General features: G+C 56.5%; 1 protein-coding gene across 7 annotated transcripts in view; it reads right to left on the minus strand.

The window, feature by feature from the left end:
* Positions 1–1,340: 1,340 nt before the first annotated feature.
* LAT2 (linker for activation of T cells family member 2) overlaps positions 1,341–15,801 on the minus strand; it is a 31,781-nt gene continuing 17,320 nt past the window's right edge. The window contains exons 3-14 of one of the 7 annotated variants that reach the window (XR_004183306.1): positions 14,055–14,181; positions 13,239–13,278; positions 10,539–10,582; positions 10,312–10,360; positions 10,067–10,104; positions 9,702–9,737; positions 9,586–9,616; positions 8,221–8,377; positions 6,219–6,275; positions 5,813–5,992; positions 5,248–5,372; positions 1,341–2,232 (exon numbers count right to left, since the gene is read on the minus strand). Coding sequence is in view for 6 of the 7 variants with exons in the window: in XM_031665474.1 (XP_031521334.1) it covers positions 2,105–2,232; positions 5,813–5,992; positions 6,219–6,275; positions 8,322–8,377; positions 9,586–9,616; positions 9,702–9,737; positions 10,067–10,104; positions 10,312–10,360; positions 10,539–10,582; positions 13,239–13,278; positions 14,055–14,148 (753 nt within the window). In the remaining variant the exon portion in view is untranslated. Of the gene's footprint in view, positions 2,233–5,247; positions 5,373–5,812; positions 5,993–6,218; positions 6,276–8,220; positions 8,378–9,585; positions 9,617–9,701; positions 9,738–10,066; positions 10,105–10,311; positions 10,361–10,538; positions 10,583–13,238; positions 13,279–14,054; positions 15,308–15,801 lie in introns of those variants that run through there. The other 6 variants (XM_031665476.1, XM_031665474.1, XM_031665475.1 and 3 more) reach the window with 6 other exon arrangements.

The following is a 15,801-nucleotide window of genomic DNA, read 5'->3' on the forward strand; positions in this document are numbered from 1 at the left end:
ATTTTTTGTGGAAATGGGGTCTCGCTCTATTGCTGAGACTGATCTCAAACTCCTGTCCTCAAGTGATCCTCCCACCTCAGCCTTCCGAGTAGCTGGGACTACAGGCATGCATCACGATGCTCAGCTAATTTTTAATTTTTTGTAGAAATAGGGTCTTGCTATATTGCTGGGACTGGTCACAAACTCCTGGTCTCAAGTAATCCTCCCACCTCAGCCTCCCAAAGTGCTGGCATTACAGGTATTAGCCACCATACCTGGCCCATTTGGGCACAGTGGCTCACGCCTGTAATCCCAGCACTTTGGGAGGCCAAGGCCGGTGGATCACATGAGATCAGGGTTCAAGGCCAGCCTGGCCAACACAGAGAAATCCCGTCTCTACGAAAACACAAAATTACCTGGGCATGGTGGTACATGCCTGTAATCCCAGCTACTCAAGAGGCTGAGGCAGGAGAATTGTTTGAACCCAGGAGGCAGAGATTGTAGTGAGGCAAGATAGTGCCACTGCACTCCAGCCTGGGCGACAGAGTGAGACTCTTACAAAAACAAGGAAGAGAAGCTTGTCCCTGAGGTTGTGCAGTCAGGACTTCAGGGTGTGAAGTAACACGCGGGCAGCAGTTGGGTTCTAGACGTTTCTTTGGATTTCCTAACTTGTTGCATTAATTTCTTCTCATGGGAAGAGTCCCTGGGCCATCCCAGAAAGACGGCTGGACTTGGGAACTAAGATCCCATCCGCAGGCCTGACACCCTCAGGGTCCCTTTTTATTAAACAGGAGCTGTGGCCGTCATTCCCTTAAGGTTTTTTGTATTTGGTTATGTTTTTGGAGACAAGGTCTCCCTCTTTCGCCCAGGCTGGAGTGCAGTGGTGCAATCACCGTTCACTGCAACCTTCTGGGTTCAAGTGATTTTCCTTCCTCAGCCTCCCAGGTAGTTGAGACTACAGGCATGCACCACCATGCCCAGCTAATTTTTGTTTGTTTGTTTGTTTGTTTTTGAGACAGAGTCTCGCTCTGTCGCCCAGGCTGGAGTGCAGTGGCGCGATCTCGGCTCACTGCAAGCTCCGCCTCCCGGGTTCATGCCATTCTCCTGCCTCAGCCTCCCGAGTAGCTGGGACTACAGGCGCCCGCCACCTCGCCCAGCTAGTTTTTTGTATTTTTTAGTAGAGACGGTGTTTCACCGTATTAGCCAGGATGGTCTCGATCTCCTGACCTCGTGATCCACCCATCTCGGCCTCCCAGAAGTGCTGGGATTACAGGCTTGAGCCACCGCGCCCGGCTCCATTTTTGTATTTTTATAAAAGGTTTTTCACCTGAAGCAGGGGAAAGGAGACACAGGATAATCACTGCTTTTCAACTAAAATGGTTTTATTGAGATGTTTTGGTTGGAGGAGATACTTTTTCTGGCAGCATTTCTGACTCAGAAGGTCCCTCTGGGCCCTGCTCTTCCCATGAGACAGTCATATTACTGTCTAATCAGCTCTGCAGAGGCCAGCCCTGGAGCAGAGGAGGATTCTGGGCCATGGAGGAGACCTACTCCGCCCCGTTCTGGTCACTACTTCTCTAAACTCTCACGCACTATTGTCCATAGCAAATGACATTTCCACTGAAAGCGCATAAAGATGGCGACAGCCTTATTTCTTCCTTAGTGAACTGAAGCCCAAAGAAAGGGGAGGTCCCACTAAAGGGGAAGAGAGCCAGGGCCCCGCCCAACCAGGATGCTGAAATTAACTACATGTAATGCTTTCTAGGAGACAACACAGAAATCTGTACTCTGAAATCCAGAATATTAAATATGGCTCCCCCTCTATAAGTTAACTGGAGAAGCTTATCAATCCTTTAAGACCCCGGCAACCAACAATAGCAATTAGGAATCCAAATTCATAGCACAAAAGGACACAGATACCAGTGTTGGACAGTGGTTTTGGTATGGGGACAGGGCGACAGCTTATCCTAAATCCTACGCATCCATCCATACCAGGAGCCGGGTTACCCTCGGTACCAGGTGCCTGCCCCACAAAGCCTGGGTTGGGAGAGGGCTTGCTGGCAGGGCTGCAGCTCCTGTGGGTAACTGTCCTTTCCCGGGCTGTGCGCGCCTGGCCATGTGGTCCTCAGGGTGGCTGGTTCTCCTTCCAGGAGCAACCATGGCAGGGGCTTAAAAGTTGAGTAGCTCTGGGAAATGGTCCTTGGAAAGCAGCGACAGGTCCATGAGCACAATAGTCCCTCTTCGCCTTGACTCCTTAAATGAAGAGGAAAGTTTGTAGAAGGAGGTTTGCCTTGATCTGTATTTTGTTCCTGAGAACCAGAACCACTGGTTTGGGGCAGCTCACAGCAGCTCAACCTCCTAGACTCAAGCTATCCTCCCACCTCAGCCTCCGAGTAGCTGGGACTACACGTGTGCACCACTATACCTGGCAAATTTTTGTATATTATGTGGAGACAGCATTTCGCCATGTTGCCCACCCCTGTCTCCACTGCTGCCACCCCTGGCCCAGATGGCACCAGTGCCTGGGTCCTTCCTGGGCTTCCTGTACCCACTCTCCCAGTACCCATTTGTCTGCCCAACACCCAGAGAAATTGAATTAGAAACATCTAGCCAGTCTTTTTTACAAAAAAAAAAAAATTAGCCATGTGTGGTGGCACGTGCCTGTAGTCCAGCTACTCGGGAGGCTGAGGCAGGAGAAACCTGAACCCAGGAAGCAGAGGTTGCAGTGAGCCGAGATCGCACCACTGCACTCCAGCCTGGGTGACAGAGCGAAACTCCTTCTGAGAAAACAAATACAAAAAAATTAGCCAGGCGTGGTGGCAGATCTCTGTAATCCTAGCTACTCGGGAGGCTGAGGCAGGAGAATCGCTTGAACCCAGGAGGTGGAGGTTGCAGTGAGCTGAGATTGTGCCGTTGCACTTCAGCCTGGGCAACAGGGATGAAAAAAAAAGAAAAAACAACCTTTATGTCTCCCTCCCTCCCTCCCATCTCATGCAGTAAAACCCCAAGTGCTGGCCCTGCCTGGTCAGCCTCCCCACCTCCGGCCTCGACCTCCACTAGCTTCCCCTCACCCGCTCCTCCCCACCCCGGCTTTGCTCAGACCTGTGGGGCTCATTCCACCCTGGGGCCTCCGTTGTTCCCTCTGCCTGGATGCCCTTCCCCCAGATGGGGTGAGGAAGGGACCTCTGAAAGGCTTCTATAGCCTCCTTCCTTAAATTGCAACACCCCGTCGTGCCCACAGCCCCACACTACTTCCTGCCCTGCTTCCCTATTTTGTTTATCTCTGCCGGACTTACCACCAGTGAACATGCCATGTCTTCTTACCTGTTTTCTTTCTTTTTTTTTTTTTTTTGACTGGGTCTCATTCTGTCATCCTGGCTGGAGTACAGTGGTACCATCATAGCTCACTGTAGCCTTGAACTCCCGGGCTCAAGTGATCCTCCTGCCTCAGCCTCCCAAGTAGCTGGGACTACAGGCACACACCACTATGCCCAGCTAATTTTTAAATTGTTTTGTTTTTTGAGATGGGGTCTTGCTCTGTTGCCCAGGCTTGAGTGCAGTGGCGCGACCACAGCTCACTGCAGCAACCGTGGCTCATTGCAACCTTGACCTCCCAGGCTCAAGTGATCTTCCCACCTCAGCCTCACGAGTCAGTGGGACTCTGGGGCATCCACCACCATGCCTGGCTAATTTTAAAAGTTTTTGTAGAGGCTGGACATAGTGGCGCGTGCCTGTAATCCCAGCTACTTGGAAGGCTGAGGCATGAGAATCACTTGAACCCAGGAGGCAGAGGTTGCAGTGAGCCGAGATCATGCCACTGCACTCCAGCCTGAGTGACAGTGATACTCTGTCTCATTAAAAAAAAAAAAAAAAAAGAAAGTTTTTGTAGAAACAGAGGTCTTGCTATGTTGCCCGGGCCAGCCTCAAACTCAGAGGCTCAAAGGATCCTCCCGCCTCAGCCTCCCGAAGTGCTAGGATTTATAGGCATGACCACTGTGTCCGGCCCTATCTGTTTTCTCTCTCCCACCAGAACGTAAGTTCTAAGGGGTCAGGGGTTTCCTGTTCTTTATGTTGGTGTCCCCAGCACCTAGAGCGGGACTTGCCCATAGCAGGGGTCCAGTGGATACTGGTTGAATGAATGACGTGGGGCTCTGCACACGCGGCTCAAACTCCTGCACCTGCCTCTGGGGCTGAGTCTTGACCGCCCAGGTTCAATGTGGTTTCCACCCTCCAGCCTGCTCACTGAGATGACGGCCTGGGTCTCCCAGATGGAGGCTCTGGGCAGCCTTCAAGGCCCTCTGGGGATCCATCCTGCTTCCCAAGCGGTAGACCCAGCCTGGGCTTTGATGTCTGATGTCTGACCACTGGGGCTTCCATCTCCTCCTCCCCTTACTCCAAGATGTGACCTTGGGCAGGTGGCTTCACTGCTCTGTGGCTTTGGGTGCCAAGAGATGGTGCACGTGTGAACACTTAGCATCACTCCATCTCACTGGCCTGCGGTGGCTCCTCAGTGCGTCTCAACCACTGTTACATTTCCCAGTGTCCCCGCCTCCTGTCTGTTCCCAGCAGTGACCGAGTGCCTGCTGGGCTGAGGCTTTGTGTGCGATGTCTGGTCTGTTTTTTTATTTGTTTATTGAGACGGAGTCTCGCTCTGTCGCCCAGGGTGGAGTACAGTGGTGCGATCTCCGCTCACTGCAACCTCCGCCTCCAGGGTTCAAATGATTCTCCTGCCTCAGCCTCCCAAGTAACTGGGACTACAGGCGCCCACCACCATGCCCGGCTCATCTTTTGTGTTTTTAGTAGAGATGAAGTTTCACCATGTTGGCCAGGCTGGTCTCAAACTCCTGACCTCAGGTGATCCGCCTGCCTCGGCCTCCCAAAGTGCTGGGATTACAGGTGTGAGCCACCGCGCCCGGCTGTGTGTGGGATGTCTTGTCTGAGAGGGAGGCACCATGTGAGGAACTAATTTCTGGGAGGTTGTCACTTGGTCCAAGGTGGCAGCCAGGAGGATGCAGTGGAGTTGGGAGACCCACCCGGTGCCCAATCCTTTGCCCCCGAAGTCACCAGAATTCCCTGCCTGATGCCCCTGGCCAGAACACAGGAACAGAGTCGCCAAGCTGCCCTCTTGGAGCACCCATGGGTGCACCCTGCAGCCCCCACCATGGCCCCTCCACCCACACTCTCGGCTGTTCCCTTGGATTGGGGGTCCTGCAGCCTGGCAAGACCTCCAGTCCTTGGCCTACAGCAGCTGGAGAGCAGGGGCTGTACCTTTCTTCTTGGTCTGCCCTAGGCTTCTGTGGCCGCCACCTCCCCGTTCACGTAATCCGGTTCCCCGTCCTCCTCCTCGTCTGGGCTTCCCACCGGGCCAGGGGAGGCTTGTCTCTGGAGTTGCCCTGCGGACCAGCGGGCAGACAGGTCATCGAGTGGGTCATGTGGAGACACCCCTAACTATTCCCCCAGACTCGGACCCCAGACTCCACAAAACAGCCTGCGGGAAACGCCATGCCGGACAGGTCCTAGCAGTGTGTGTCTGTCCCGTCTCTGGGATTTGCCGAAGATCGTCCTGCTCTGAGAGCAGGTGAATGTGTTACTCTATGCATGCAGCTGGATGGGGCGGCCTGCCCGGGAGGACCTGACCCCACCCCAGAGGCTGGGTGGCTGCCGAGGGCCGTCCTGTGTGGTTCAAGGTCTCTGCAGCTGCCCCTGCACCCAGGCATCACTGCGGGGTTAGCTGGACTGGCTGGAGGGAAGCCCACTTTCAGCCCGCCCTTCCAGGCCAGTCCCTCAAGCCTGCCCTAAGTGGGCCACCCTGCATCCTCCTCTGGCCACCTACCCATGACCCTCCTGGACTCGCGCCACTGATGGATGGATGCTGAGTTCTGATAATCCTCGGATTCCTCATCTTCTTCCGGGGAGGCAGAGGGACAGAGACCAGAAGTGGGGCCAGTCTTCAGGGCCGGCGACGGGATGTGGTCTCCTCTGCAGAGGCCACCTGTGCCGTCCTGCTGGGCAACTGCAGAGAGGGAGAATAGGCCCCCCTTGGCTCAGTCCCACAGAGGCACCAGGAGCCAACAGAGTCTCCTCCGAGGATACTAGGGGCAAGGCTCTACCCAAAGGTACCCAGGGATCTGAGAGCCTTCGGTTTCAAAGTGGGGGCGGCCTTTGAGCAGTGGGGAGTGCAGGGGCCAAGGAGGCCTGCTGCTCCCGGCCCCAGCCTGCCCCTGGCTGGGCAGCCTCACCTGGCTCTGTGGTTTTCTGCTTGCAAATGAGCACATTCTCATAGGAATTGGCATCATCTGTAGGAGAGAGAGGAGCGGGCACGGGGGTGTGGGCAGGCCCTGCAAGGCCTGGCTCATCCTCCGCCTCTGTCCTGCCTTCCCTTTGCAGGGGACCTTTCCTGCCAAGCCCTAGCCCTCTGGGTCCTCTGGGACCTCAAGCCTTCTCCTGGATGAGCTTCCTAATGGGCGCTGGCCTGGCGCCTCTGTAGGCTTTTCCCTGAGCCCTGAGCTCCTTCTCTGTCTTCTTTGTTTCTTGTTGAGATGGTGTCCGCTCTGTCACTCAGGCTGGAGGACATTGGCAAAGTTATAGCTCACTGCAGCCTCCAACTCCTGGCTCAAACGATCCTCCTACCCCTCAGCCTCCTGAGTAGCTGGAACTACAGGCACGTACCACCGTGCCCAGCTAACTTTTAAAATTTTTTGTAGAGAGAGGATCTCGCTGTGTTGCCCAGGCTGATCCCGAGCCCCTAAACTTAGGCCATCTTCCCAAAATGCTGGGATTACAGACATGAGTCACTGTGTCCAGCCTCCTTCTCTGTCTTCTGAGATCCCCTCCAAATGCACTTGGGAGGAGGTACTCTGGGGGAAGGTTGCAATTCAGGCCCACGATGGGTGGCTGGAGGGAGGGAGGGAGGCAGGGGCAGCCTCAGGGCTCATCTCTAATCAGGAGCTTTCCCTAGAGCCACTGCCGGGAGGGGCTGGACTCTTCCAGACAGGGCGGGGCAGGCTGGGGACGCTTTGCTTGGGGACCCAGGCTGAGTGTGGCACCTCAGCGCCTGGCACCCCATCTTGGTCTTGTAATGGGGAAGCTGGGCTCTGACCGATTCCCCACCCAAAATCCATCAGTGATGTTGGGGTCCTAAGAAATTGAGCACTGCTGGCCTGGTGGGGTGGCTCACGCCTGTAATCCCAGCACTTTGGGAGGCTGAGGCGAGCGGATCACCTGAGATCAGGAGTTGAAGACCGGCCTGGTCAATACGGTGAAACCCCGTCACTACCAGAAATACAAAAAATGAGCCAGGCGTGGTGGCGGGCGCCTGTAATCCCAGCTACTTGGGAGGCTGATGCAGGAGAATCGCTTGAACCTGGGAGGTGGAGGTTGCAGTGTACCAAGATCGTGCCATTGCACTCAGCCTGGGTGACAGAGCAAGGCTCTGTCTCAAAAAAAAAAAAAAAAAAAAAAAGGAGGTGGCAGTGGTGGGGGCAGAAGAGGACCCCCCAACACCTACCCAGCATGGTCCAGGCAGGAGCCAGGTCAGGCAGCTGGATTCAAGCCCCGGGCCCATGCACCTCTCAGCAGGCTCCTCCCACCCTGAGTCCTCAGTTGCCCTTTTTTTTTTTTTTTTTTGGTTTTTTTTTTTTTTTTGAGATGGAGTCTTGCTCTGTTGCCCAGGCTGGAGTACAACAGCATGATTTTAGCTCACTGCAGCTTCTGCCTCCCAGGTTCAAGCGATTCTCTTGTCTCAGCCTCCTGACTAGCTGAGATTACAGGCATGCACCACCATGCCCGGCTAATTTTTTTTTTTTTTTTTTGGTAGAGACTGGGTTTCAGCACGTTGGCCACACTGGTCTTGAACTCCTGACCTCAGGTGATCCACCCACCTTGGCCTCCCAAAGTGCTGGGATTACAGGCGTGAGCCACCGTGCCCAGCCTCTCAGTTGTCCTTTCTATAAAGCAAAGGCATTCAGGGACCAAGGTTCTGGTGGCCTCAGAGCCTGCAGGGATCACCGTCCCGGGTACCTTCTGGGCTCAGGAGGAGATGCTCAGTCCTCGTTGACAAGGACCTGGCCTCCCCCGACCTCCCCGAGCCAGCCTTCTAGTTCCCTGCCCCTGTGACCCACTCCTCTCTCCCACGCCTGTGCCCACAGCTCCCACGCTGACCCACCTGCCCCCTAGCCCTCCTTGGCCCCTGCCTGCAGCACCAGCCTCCTTCAGTCCACCCAGCCGGCTTTGCCAATTCACCTGAACCCAGGCCCAGCGTCCTCTCCTGCTGGAGGTGTGGCTTCTGCCCCGAGCTCCCACTCTACTTCCTCCCCCACCACCGGCTTTGTCCTTCACCTCACCTTCCGGGGGCTTCCGGAACCGCCCCCAGTTGTAATACTCCATGGCAATGGGGTCTCTGGCCAAGAGAACATACACAGCACAGGTTTCAGGGCAGGCTGGAGGTCAAGTTGGGGGGCTCTGTAGGGGGACGGTGAGGCCAGGGCTGCTCCCACCATTGCTCGTCATGGGGGTCTGCCAGGATCTCCTCTCTGATTCACCCACCCCCACTTCCTGGGACCTCTGAGCCACCGAGGGGCAGGGGGCAGGGGCTGGAGGAGCGTGGCCAGCCATGGTTGGAGCCACCTTTTTGTGTGTGTGTGTGTGTGTTTTTTTTTTTTTTTTTTTTTTGAGACTGAGTCTGGCTCTCTGTCGCTGGGCTGGAGTGCGGTGGCCGGGTCTCAGCTCACTGCAAGCTCCGCCTCCCGGGTTCCCGCCATTCTCCTGCCTCAGCCTCTCCCAGTAGCTTCTGGGGCAGGCCATCACTTAGCCCAGCTGGTTTTTGTATTTTTTGGTAGAGAGCCCGGGGTTTCACCCGTGGTAGCCAGGATGATCTCGATCTCCTGACCTGCGTGATCCAGCCCGTCTCGACGCACTCAAAGAGATGCTGGGATTACAGGCTTGAGCCACAGCGCCCGGCCTTGTTTTTTGAGGCAGAGTCTCTGTCATCCAGGCTGGAGTGCAGTGGCATGATCTCGGCTCACTGCAACCTCAGCCTCCCAGGTTCAAGCGATTCTCCTGCCTCAGCCTCCCAAGTAGCTGGGATTACAGGCACGCACCACCACACCTGGCTAATTATTTTTAGTAGAGACGGGGTTTCACCATGTTGGCCAGGCTGGTCTTGAACCCCTGGCCTCAGGTGGTCTGCCTGCCTCAGCCTCCCAAAGTCCCAGGATTGCAGGCATGAACCACCGCACCTGGTGAGCCACCTTGCTTTGTGACCTTAGGCCAGTCCCCGTAGTTTGCCCATCTGTGAGATGATGCAACACCCTGGAGGGGTTCTGGGTGTCCTGTAGCTTGTCTTTGACTGGGTGATGCTGAATGAGTCTCCATCCCCCACCCCGACACCCTGTGTCCCAGAGCAGGGCCAAGTCCGGTCCCACAAAGCCAGGGTCACCTGAGAGACAACAGTGTCACCCAGTGCCTGCCTGTCAGGAGAAGGAGGGGAACCTGGATGCCTTGTTCTAGTGCAAGAGGGTGGTTCCTGGACCAGGAAGCCCAGGGCTGTGGCAGGCAGGTAGGGCAGGGGGAGAGGTGAGGCAGGGGGACAGGACCAAGGTCACTCACATGTAGCCTTCCTCCGACCCGTGTCTGCTTCCTGCGGAAGGAGGCGAGAATCGGGCCTGAGCCCATGGGCTGTGGCCCCCACTGTGGCCTCCCCCTTTCCTCAGCAGCCCACCTACCTTTGCTGAAGTTCTGGTACCTGCAAGATGCTGGATCTGGAAGAAAGGCCCAGCTCATCGCTCTCTCCCCTGGCCCCTGCTTTCCACCCAGCTCGGGCGCTGCAGCCCAAGGCAGGGCGAGCTATTTCCCGTGTCTGAGCCTTTGCAGTGCTCCCTGTCCCCTCAGTGGGGCATGTGCGAGTGTGCACCCTCCCCCTGCCAGGCCGATTCCAGGAGCCCGCCCTGCCCCAGCCTGTGTGTCTCTCCTGGGGAGGTCTCGCCTGGCCCCACAGCCCCCCCTGCACGACACCTGTCCCATGGGGTGTTCGCCTGTCTTAGTCCCAGCTTGGCTAGGCCTGTCCCTGTGCCTGCCCTGTGCCACTCACCCTCCAGGCCTGGGGAGAATTGCAACAGCTTGTCCTTCCTGCAGGGAGGGGGAAGGAGCGGGTTGAAGGAGGGGCCGTAGCGGAGATGCCCCCCAGGATACATCCCCTATACCCCTGGTGGGGCCTTCATAGCTGAGCCCTGGAGCTCTGGGGTCCAGGGAGGGAGGGAGGTCTTGACCTGGGCTCACCAGGTAGGGACCTACAGGACTTTCCTTCTTGTCACTTCCTGGGGGGCTGTGACCTACCTTGTGGGTGCCGTGTCCTCCAGGGCTCCTGGCCATGCCTGCCCGACCACTGCAAAGGGCAAGAAGTGGGGTGTTGGCTGGGCCTCCAGGCTAGCCCAGCCCCCTCACCCCATCATCCCCCCACATCAGGCCTGGCCATGGTCTTACGGCAATGGGGACCGAGAGAACTTGATAGGGACACCCCCAACCCAGAGCCCAGCCCTTGGAGGGGGCCCTTGGAGACTCACAGGAGTAGGTCCAGGACCCTGTGAAGCTCTGTTGGTCCTCACGCCTGGAAATGCATGGGCTGTGCTGAGCCTGGGCCTGGCCTCCCACAGTCCAAGGACACAGGGACAGGAGAGAGGGACAGGCAGGGATGAGGAGGGAGAGCAGAGGGACGGACCAGGGTGACAGTGTGGAGGAACCGCTGTCCTTTCAGGCCTCACAGCTCCCCCTGCTACCCCCATTCTCTGGCCCCTCTGTGCACTGGGTGCCCACCCCTCACACAGGGTCCTGGGCTAGAGCCCGGCTCTCAGCCAGACCCATCCCCGACGTGGCCTCAACAGGGCCACATCCTGCCGGGGGGTCCCAGGTCCCTGGAGACGGGTCAGGAGGGATCTGTGGACAGGGCTGAGGAGGCAGCCCTGAGATTCTGGGGCATGAGGGTGAATGAAGGCAGGTGATGAGGAATCCAGAAGTGACTTGGGGTAAAACATTTCAGCCAGGAGTCACAAAGAGGCTGCCTCCCACCTGCTGGTCCCAGGAGTGTTTGCAATTCCTTAAAAAAGCACACACTCGAGGCCCGGTGCGGGGGCTCACGCCTGTAATCCCAGGGCTTTGGGAGGCCAAGGCAGGCGGATCACCTGAGGTCGGGAGTTCAAGACCAGCCTGACCAACATGGAGAAACCCCATCTCCACTAAAAATACGTAAATTAGCTGGTTATGGTGTCGCATGCCTGCATTCCCAGCTACTCGGGAGGCTGAGACAGGAGCATCACTTGAAGCCAGGAGGCAGAGGTTGCAGTGAGCCAAGATCATTCTACTGCACTCCAGCCAGAACAACAGAGTAAATGTGACTCCATCTCTAAATAAATAAAGAAAGAAATAAAAGACGATTCCTAGCCTTCCTTGCACCAAAGTGTGGCCATGGATTAAGCTCTGGTCTATGAGATTCAAGCCAAGGTTGTTGATATTTCCAATAAATCTTTTTAAAGGGGGGCACTGGCAACTGGGAGACACCCTTTGTATCCTCGTTCATTCTTTCTTCCTGCTGCTGGGAATGCAGAGATGAGGGCTGGCGCCCCAGCTGCCATCTTGGACCATGAGCTGCTCTTGAAAATGGAAGCCACCATTACAGGTGATGGAGTGGATTCGCTCATTATTAAAGCAGGTTTGGTGACTCCTCCTCTGAACCAGAATGGGTACCTGGCCCAGCCTTCCAAACTCCTGGAAGACTGGGGCTCAGGGTGACCTGATTTAGGAGAGATACCCTAAATCCACAGGAGAGAGTCAGATGTGGCTTCCTGGGAGAAGCAACACAGGAACGGAGCCTGTGCTCACAGCAGTCACTTCATGCAGACTGGTGGGACTGAGCCCAACCGAGGTGACAGATGGAGAGGCAGGCAAAGGCATTCCAGGGAGGGGACCGAACAGCTCCCCTTCCACCTCCCACATGGGGACCCTGAGTCTGGCCCTGACCATCTGTGGCTCGAAGATCAATCGGGGGGCCGGGGGTGGGCAGGTCCTGAGAGAAGAGGGGAGGGAGGAAGTGTCCGAGGAGTCAAGGGCGTGGGGGGCATCGGGGGAGGTTGCAGGCAGGCCAGAAAGCCACGTGGCCAGAAAGACCGAGAAAGGTCTAGCCCTGGCCCACATTGAGCAAGGATGGGAAGATTCTATTTTCAAATCTCACTGTGGTTTTTCAGTTGCAAAAGGAAATGAGGAAGGATGTGTGGCGTGCGTGTGTGGGTCATGAGTGGCTGCTCGGGGGTGCACGTGGACCTCCAAGGTCTCCTGGGCCCACAGCAAGTCATTCTCTTAAAGGACACCTGTGGCTACTGCCCATGTACCCAGGCTGTTTTGGGTTTTAGCCCTAGCCTGCAGTGTTGAACCCACTGCCCTTCCCTGGGTCTTTCTCACAGTCCTTCCCTGGTTCCCCAAGGGACTTGCCCACATCCTCCCCAGAGCTCCAGCAGCTTCTCCCAGGGGAGACTCCAACAACGTTCACATTTCACCCTGTGCTGGGGTCTCTGTCTCTTGCATTGCAGGGGGAGAGCGGACTAGCCCTGGGGGATTGGGGTCAAAGGGAGGCTGAAGACACAGGTGCCTGGACTTCTTTTTTTCTTTTCTTTTCTTTTTTTCTTTTTCTTTTTTTTTTTTCTGAGATGGAATCTCGCTTTTTCACCCAGGCTAGAGTGCAGTGGCACAATCTCAGTTCTCTGCAACCTCCGTCTCCTGGGTTCAAGTGATACTCCTGCCTCAGCCTCCAGAGTAGCTGGGAGTACAGGCACCCACCACCATGCCCGGCTAATTTTTGTATTTTAGTAGAGACAGGGTTTCACCACGTTGGCCAGGCTGGTCTCGAACTCCTGACCTCAGGTGATCCACCTGCCTCGGTCTCCCAAAGTGCTGGGATTACAGGCGTGAACCATCGTGCCTGGCCAGATGCCTGGACTTCTAGAGGGGTTCACAGGAAAGCTGAAGAGTGGCTAGCCCCACAGCCCAGGCATCCCCGCCTCTCAAAGCCCTCCATAACCCTAGCTGCAGCAGGGCCTGGACAGCCTCCGGGCACTTCCTCTCCCTTCTCTGATGGCTAGGAACCCGCTAGAGCCTGGCACGGAGGAGGTGTGAGTGAAGGGGTGAAGGACGGGGGGGGTGCCAGGAATTCCCTTGGGGACGCCCATGCCCAGGGCACGTGAATACACCAGGCTAGGGACATCGAGGCAACTCACAAACTTCTCTGCTGGTAGATTTTCTCTGACCGCTTTGCACCTGCAAGAACAGGCCAGGATTAGCAAAGGGTCCAGGAGCAGCTGCGAAATGAGGTCAGACACCCCCTGCCATGTCTTGTCTCCCAGCAGGACTCAGACAGGACTTGGGGGCCAAACTGTCAATCATCACCGGCCACCTGACATTAAAGAGTATTTGGGACGGGGTGTGGTGGCTCACTCCTATAATCCCAGCACTTTGGGAGGCCGAGGCAGGAGGATCACCTGAGGTCAGCAGTTCGAGACCAGCCTGGCCAACATGGGGGAAACCCCGTCTCTATTAAAAACACAAAAATTAGCCGGGTGTGGTGGCGGGCACCTGTGTTCCCAGCTACTCAGGGGGCTGAGGCAGGAGAATCGCTTGAACCCGAGAGGCAGAGGTTGCAGTGAGCCGAGATTACGCCACTGCCCTCCAGCCTGGGAGAGCAAGGCTCTGTCTCAAACAACAACAACAACAACAACAACAACAACAAAAACCTGTATTTGCTCACCCTCTTTTAGAAGAGGAGAGGCTGGAAAAGTGGATGCCACAGGCAACCTCGCCTCCCCTCCCTTGTCTGGGGCAATTTCTCTGGCCCGATATCACAGTTGACCTGGCAAAACCAAAGCCCACAGGTGCACCTCACCATTGTCTTCAGGGGGCAGTTTAGGGGTTCAGGGCTTAATCATGAGGTTCATCTGACCACCCCTTCTGACCACAGCCACGTCTGGGCCTGAGACGGTCTCTGAGATCCACCATCCACGCCTTCTCCCCATCATGCTCCCGGGACCCCCGCCTACCTGGGCGTGAGCAGCGCACACACAAGCTGGCTGCCACGCCCAACAGCACCAGCAGCGCTGCTCCGGGCCACAGCAGTTCAGTCCCTGAGCTCATGTCGGCTCCTGGTGTTGCCTCCTGTGATGCTGAAATGGGAGGTGCCCGTGAGCAAGGGGCCCCTTTTTCAGGAATCCCACCCTACACCCGCATGTGCTCGGACAACCTCATACCGGAGCCCAGGCTGCAGAAACACCACCTCGCTCCCCGCTCCTGCACTGGGCAGGGACAGAACCAGTCCCGTTCACCCCATGTGACCCCAAACCAACACCTCTGCCCCAGGGGCCGTCTTCACCCTTGATAAGTGCTGGAAGGTTCTGGTGGCCCACAAGACGGCCCCATGTGCACACACACAGCCCTACACACAGCCTCGCTTAATCCAGACAACTGCCCTTTGAAGACGAGGTTCACTGCATTTCACAAATCGAGAAACTGAGGCCAGAGAACTCACGTCTGCTAAGTGGAAAGACGAGATTCAGGCCCCAGTGTCCTGTCCCCAACCCTGGCTCTGCCCATCAACCCACAGTGGGTTGCCTCCAGTAAACCCCCTCTGGCTCCTGGAGGTGACAGTCTGTGGCCACCACTCACACAGAAGCACCCGGAGGCCCTTGCCCACCCCAGAGCAACTCAGGGCTCCTCTATGCTTCCCAGGACCCCTCTCTGCCTACCTCCTGCCTTGGGGTCCCCCCAGGACCTGGGAATGGGGCTTCCATTCCTGAAACAACTGCAAACCCAGATTCTGCCTGTGGTGGGAGCTGGGAGGAGGGAGGTTGGGGAAGGCTTCTTGGAGGAGGTGGCCCAACAGCATGAGGTGGAGAAAGGTGATCCGCAGAGGGATGGGGCCCTAGCGCACTGCTGCAGGGGGCTGGGATGAAATTGGCGGGGATGCCAAGGCTGGGCTGAAGACAGGATGTTCAGAGGGAGCCCTGAATCCCCGGCTGGCACCTGGCCGGCTTCTTGGTCTGTGGCTGGTCCCAACCTTGGAGCCACGGCATGATGACCAGGCCTCAGCAAAACACACGCACACCACCCACCGTGGCCTGGTGAATGGAAGCGTGGCCCTCTCCAATGGGCTTCTAATAGCTGTTGCAACTAGAAACAGACCCGGGCCAGGCGCGGTGGCTCACGCCTTTCATCCCAGCACTTTGGGAAGCTGAGGCAGGGAGGATCGCTTGAGGTCAAGAGCTTGAGACTAGCCTGGGCAACATGGTGAAATTCTGTCTCTACAAAAAAAAAAAAAAAAAAATACAAAAAAGGCCAGGCGCCGTGGCTCACGCCTGTAATCCCAACACTTTGGGAGGCCAACACGGGCGGATCCCGAGGTCAGGAGATCGAGACCATCCTGGCTAACACGGTGAGACCCCCGTCTCTACTAAAAATACAAAAAAATTAGCTGGGCATGATGGTGGGCACCTGTAGTCCCAGCTACTCAGGAGGCTGAGGCAGGGTCACCTGTAGTCCCAGCTACTCAGGAGGCTGAGGCAGGAGAATGGCATGAACCCGGGAGGCAGAGCTTTCAGTGAGCGGAGATCGCGCCACTGTGCTCCAGCCTGGGCAACAGAGCGAGACTCCATCTCAGAAACAAACAAACAAACAAAAAAATCACCAAAGCTTAAGCATTTGCATTTCAATAGTCACAACCAACTCCCAGAGGATGCTGATGGCTGCCCTGGCCCTAGACTTGCTCATCCTGCCATACATGCCCATGGTTCT

This window comes from Papio anubis, chromosome 4, assembly GCF_008728515.1.
Source record: "Papio anubis isolate 15944 chromosome 4, Panubis1.0, whole genome shotgun sequence".
NCBI lineage: Eukaryota > Metazoa > Chordata > Mammalia > Primates > Cercopithecidae > Papio > Papio anubis.